Source organism: Montipora capricornis, chromosome 1, assembly GCF_036669925.1.
Source record: "Montipora capricornis isolate CH-2021 chromosome 1, ASM3666992v2, whole genome shotgun sequence".
Classification (NCBI taxonomy): domain Eukaryota; kingdom Metazoa; phylum Cnidaria; class Anthozoa; order Scleractinia; family Acroporidae; genus Montipora; species Montipora capricornis.
The window spans coordinates 5,434,035-5,440,094 of NC_090883.1; the positions used below are offsets into that span (position 1 = coordinate 5,434,035).

Genomic DNA, 6,060 nt, shown 5'->3' on the forward strand with positions numbered 1-6,060 from the left:
TATTTATTTGTTTTTTCATCAATATTTGTTTTGCATAAAGCAAGCTAACAGAATCTGTACCTTGCTGAGTTCGCATTTGTTAGCGTTAATAGTATTTTCGGTCAGATGTTTCTGTTTTTTATGAGGGGTTTATTGTTTTGGTCTCCCATCCCAACACTAACCCCGCGAAACAGGGCTTGACTTCAGTGAAGTTTAGTATTACAAAGTTTTCGGATGCTCATAGGGCACACTTGTGGTGAAAACAAGTTGTGAGGGAACTTGAAAATTATCAACATGTCAGCCCAGAAGCCAATGTTTCTCGCTTCTCTTTTATTTGTTATTCTTCAGAGACTGGAATGCTGTATTTCAATACCACACAATTCAGTGCCTTCTGATTTTCTGTAGCACGTATCACAGGCAAGCCAGTGTATGCTTCACAGAAGCATCTAGTTAAACCCGGGAATTGTCTGTACATCGTGAGTGCTTTTGTGTGCCATACAACTTCGGGACATAAGTGGTGCCAGGACCAGGATACACTGGGAGAAAAGGAGTGAAATCTTCAACACAAGGCCTTGTGCAAACATGGGAGACTCAGACAAAGAGAAATCCGACCAAGAGGAGACGGACATTTCAGGACATGAAAAAGATCTCGAGAAGAAAATCAAGAAAGAGATTGACAAACTTAAGTTCTACTTAGAGGAAGGTGATGAGCTGTTAGAAGACTGCGATTATAGCGAAATCGCGCTTACGTGCAAGCGAACAGATGAAATTCAAGACCACCTAAACGACCTTGTGTCAACACTTCAAGAACTAAAAATCGACCATGGAATATCGAAGCGGAGAGCCGTGAGACAGTGGAAAAAGGACCTGAAGGCTACATACGTGCCGCTTCTGGAAATGAAAACCAAGCTGAGCAAGGCTTTGGAGGAGAGAGAGCGAAGTAAAAGTCAAAAGGCCGAGGAGGAGAAACTCAGAGCCAAATTCGAGTAGGAAGAGCAATTTAGACGCGAACTCCAACAACAAGAGAAGGAACTTTGGGAAGAAAAGATGAGAGCAGAATTAGCAATGGCGGAAAAGAAAATCGAAATGGAAAACGCCGCGAAAGCCGCCCATGCGAAACTACCAGAGCTTAAGATAACCCCTTTCAATGGCACTCCAGTTGACTGGATCAGGTTTCAGAACATGTTTACATCACAAATACACGACAAGCCATTATCCGACGAGGAGAAATACGGATATCTTTCGGAGCTGGTGGCCCCTAAGGTGAGAAGTAGATTAGCTAATTTAAAGCCAGGTGCGCTGGGGTACAAAACCGCATGGGACAGATTGAAAACTGAGTTTGGACAGAGTAAAACTGTTGTCGCTGCACATGTGGAGGAGATAATTAACTTGCCAATGACCAGAGGATCAAATTACGAAAGGATGCGCGAATTTTATGAGAAGTTGAGCAAGAATTTTGACGCGTTACAAACTTTGGGGGAGGGAGAGATGCTCAAGGGGTTCGTCCTGTCAACCATAAACAAACTCCCCCAAGTGAAACCCGATCTAGTGAGGACGGACGAGCGGTGGGAAGATTGGAGCATGGAAAGGTTGATCAATTCTATCCAAAAATGGCTCAAGCGCAACAAGGCCGAAGACAATTATAAAGATCAAAGGGATACAAAAAGAAAGGAACGCCATTACTTTAGCCAGAAAGACCCCCACTGCCTGTTCTGTAACCAAAACCACTGGGGAGATTCGTGCCCAACATTCGACACAATCGCGAAACGGAGGGAATTCTTTGCAGCAAAACGACTATGTTACAATTGTGCCCGCTCAAGACACACTGGGAAAGAATGTCGTAGCAGGGGGTGCTATAAGTGTAAGAGCAAACACCACACCAGCTTATGTGATAAGTCTAAGGGGAATGAGACACAAGATCACAATGCCACTCTAAGCGGATACACGCCATCTGGTGAGGAAAAATCCCTACCTGCCATAGTACCACTGAAAATCCGGGGGACTCATTTTGGGCGTATCTAGACACAGGGTCGGGGAGGAACTTTATCTCCAAGGAAGCAGCTAAAAAGTTGAAGCTAAATCCAATACGTCACGAGACGCGCTACATTGTAACGGTCAACGGGACAAAGAAAGAGTCGATACCAATCTATGATGTGACAATCAACTCAATTGACAATGAGGCAAGCGAGAAAATAGAGATTACTGGGAGCAAACTGGCAGATTTCATAACTATCAAGAGACCCACGCTGACAGAACTGAAAGAGAAATTCCAACATGTACAGGGAAAGATGTTCTACAGAACCGCAAGTGAAGAGTATCCAATTCATGTAATACTCAGGGATGCTACTTACTGCAAGATCAGGACGGAACATGTATACAAAGGCCAACCGGAGGATCCAATCGTTGAAGGAACCACATTTGGTTGGATTGTTCATGGTGGTAAAGAATATGCAGACAGCAAATGCATGTACGTGAGAGAGACTGACGAGTATGAAAAACTATACTCGCTCGACGTTTTGGGAGTAGAGGGCAGAGGGGAAGACGATCAGCTAGACGTCTACAAGGAATTTCAAGAGAGAAGTGATGACAGGTACGATGTGGGGGTGCTGTGGATTCCAGGGGCCAAGCTCTCAAATACAAATGAGGAGCCCGGCAGGAAACGCCTTCACAATGTAGAGCGAAAACTGAGGAGAAGCGAGAAGCTGAAGATTGAGTATGACAACATAGTTCACGAGCAGATCGACCAGGGCATTGTCGAGAAAGTACCAGGGCAGCCAACAGGTGAACGTATATTTTACATGCCCCACAATATACCTCCACAACATATAAATTAATTAAGTGGACAAAAGTCTATTACAACCAAACACACTTCTTGGTAAAGTAATTGAAAAAGAACATGGAATTATGAAAGTTGTAACCAAATTTGGAATTATTAACACTTGGATTGCATGCGCACCAAACAGACTACAAATTACTGAAGACATGAATATGTCATTAGACACGACTAAAACAATAAGTTTCACTGCCGCATGCAAAAAGGCACTTGACCAGTGGCACATGTACAAGAGGTGCAAAAACAAGGAAATGACTTCTTATTGTTCAACTACATGCAAGTAATGACCGTTTAATAACGGTTACAAACTTTGAGGACTACCAGAAAAAAAACTTTGAATTTGATTGTTCAAGTACTTATAACTACAAAGGGGTTTTATACTGAATTACATTTGTACATCATTCAATAATCTACCCTCTAAAAAGTCAATTGTCTTTTTCCTTCCAAAAACCAGAAAAATAAAAATAAAACAAAGTCACATGAAGGTAATTCTTATTAAACAAGGTTTTATTTTTCTGCTGCTCTAAGATAAAAAAAAGTAGAATCAGTTATCATGCACAGTATGCCTAACGCCAACCTTAAAGGGGCTAGGTCACGCTATTTTGGTAATTTTGTTCAATTTTGTTAATTATGAGCTCGAAACGTCAAATTGGCAGAGCAAGAGTCTTTCATTTGCAAAATCAAGGCCACATAACTACTGAGAATGATTTTCCAGCTATGTAAATGACATTTTGATATAAACTGATATAAATTTTGTCCACCCATGTCCCTTCTTGGCTTCCCGGTGTTTTGTTAGAGTTCTTCTATAGTTTTGAACAGTTATTTTGATATCTTAGTTAATTCTACGACCATTCGATTAGTGCTGAAATTGCCTAAAATTGCCTAAAATTGCGTGACCTAGCCCCTTTAATGCTAAACATTTAAAATCAGTGCTTAGACTTAATAACAACCAAAGGCGTTTTTACAGACTAACTCATGAACAACGTACGCTAACTACATCTCCTTACTGACTTACTTACCAATATACACGTATTTGCTAAAAATTGATGGACTTTTTGTTGATGTTTCCTACTTTCAATTTCAAACCATATATGGGGCCATTTATCTGGTCAAAGATTAGTAAATTAATTAAAATGGTCGAATCAGTTAACATTTTTAAAAATCAAGTCTAGCAGATATCGCAACACAAGGGTGTATTAGGGATTGCTATTTACGTAACAACTAAAGGTGGATTTTAAACTTATGTTTTTAGGATTACATTTTAGAGACATAACTTTAGGGAAAGATTTTAGGAATTTTGGTCATGTAAATACATAAGACAAGTGGAAGGGAAAAGACGAAGGCTGTTGAGGTAATAGGGGCGGGAATATAAAAGAAGAAAATAAATAGTTGGGAAAGAGGGTGGGTGAGAATTATTATAAGTTTTTAGATAGGTGTCTCCAATTAGTTTCTGACAAGCTAGAGCCGATGACACATTAATAAAGTTACTAGGGAGCTTTGGCAACGACAACGGCGACGGCATTAGCTTTGCACGCTCTGCACGTGCGTGTTTCATTTTTGTCCATTTCTTTGCCGTGGTCAGCAAAACTACAACGTGAAATAGTCAAATTTGAGGTTTTACGGAGGACGTCAACACTTGGAGATAAATTTTCATTTTCTTTCCTAAATTAAGCACCACTCAACGTTTTCATTCTTGACAGACTGTCATACCGTTCGAGAGTAACTAGACATCACATCTTCTGTACACATTCGACGCACTTAATTGAAGTAATAGAACTGTAAAATAGTTGTTCTTAAAAAATAAAACCGTAAAAATTCGCGGGAATCCGAAATATATTTCGATCTACGATCCTCGTCAGTCGTCCGCCATTTTAAAAATAAAAATACATATATCGTTCATATAAGAGACATTGGAATGGTCCACGCTTTCTCAGACTTCATGTACGTCATCACGAGACTTCTCATCTCAGTAGAACAACACGTCCACGTGTGACTACAGCACGCGGAATCTGGAAATAGTTCCATTCGTTTTTAGAGTTCATCAATGAGTCTTCATCTACATTGTTAATCTTGACACCCTCAGATATTTGTCCAAGCATTGCGTCGTTAGAGTAGACACCGGTTACATTCATTTGAAGCTAATGTATCTCACTACTGTGTTCCTCTCTACAATGTTTCCACAAGGCTGATCGTTCCTCCTTATTGCCGAGCGATTTTGAGTGTTCTTTCCCTCTGGTATACGCACTCCTCGATGTTTCTCCAACGTAAACGTTGTTACACCCGGTACATTTAATTTCATACGTCACACTTTCTCTATTGCACGGTCCTTTCCCATCTGTCCTACACACTGGGCAGTCTTCTCGCTCACATTGTCGCGGTTTAAACGGATCAGACTTCTGGAGCAATCTCTTAATTGCAATACCCGCCTTCTCTACCACTTTGATTTTAAATCGTTGCTGTTTTATCTCCTTTTGATATTTCTTCTGTAACTGTGAATTCGGTGTAGCCGGTACGACGATTACTGCCTCATTTCCGCCTCGTTTGTACCAACTGCATTTCTTCCCAATCTTTTCCTGTTCTCGTTCTTCCTTTCTCCACTCTTTGGGCCGGTGTAACGGTCTTTCTCCTTCTTGATCAGCTTTCTTTCTCTCTCTATATGCTTTGAGGGCCGAGTCGACAACCTCATATCTGAATTTCTTGCTATACCCCGAGTACTGCATTCTCAGGACCATCTCATTAATATTTTCTACTACTCGTTCCATGGTAACATCCCGCTACAGTTAAGTAAGACCCTAGGGACTTCTTGGGTTAGTACTGTTCTCTTGGTACTCCACTTTAGAGCAGACCTAGCATTTATGACTGCTTTTGAAGCCATGCTTTTGGAATAGAACTCGTACATGATCACTGAGGTCGTCTCACCTCGTTTCTCTGTTTCTTTCTCTTTCTATCCACACCTTTAAGTCGAGGATAGGCAGCTTTCTATCTTGATGTTTAGATGGGTAATCCACTTCAAGTTGTATTGATGGGTGGATATCGTTCCCTATTTGTTATAACAATGTAATTGTCCTTTCGTCGTTACTGACTCCTTCATCTTCAGCGACAGATCTTTCATCCACGTAGGTTTTACCATCCTTGTACCTCATTCCAACCGGTGTTGCTTGTATAGCCATATTGATATCATCCACATACCGTTTGTTCATTTTCACAACGATGGCCATCTCATCCAACCTCGTGGCGAATTCTTTATC

At 40.9% G+C, this 6,060-nt stretch overlaps 1 protein-coding gene across 1 annotated transcript; it reads left to right on the forward strand.

Annotated features, from left to right (window-relative positions):
- The first annotated feature begins 1,044 nt into the window (after positions 1-1,044).
- On the forward strand, positions 1,045-2,001 carry LOC138055436 (uncharacterized). The gene has a single exon (XM_068901371.1). It carries the CDS (start codon positions 1,045-1,047, stop codon positions 1,999-2,001), a length of 957 nt encoding a protein of 318 aa, XP_068757472.1.
- Positions 2,002-6,060: the final 4,059 nt, after the last annotated feature.

Coding starts and splice junctions, on each gene's coding strand:
- LOC138055436 (XM_068901371.1), top strand. CDS start 1,045: ATGGCGGAAAAGAAAATCGAAATGGAAAACGCCGCGAAAGCCGCCCAT.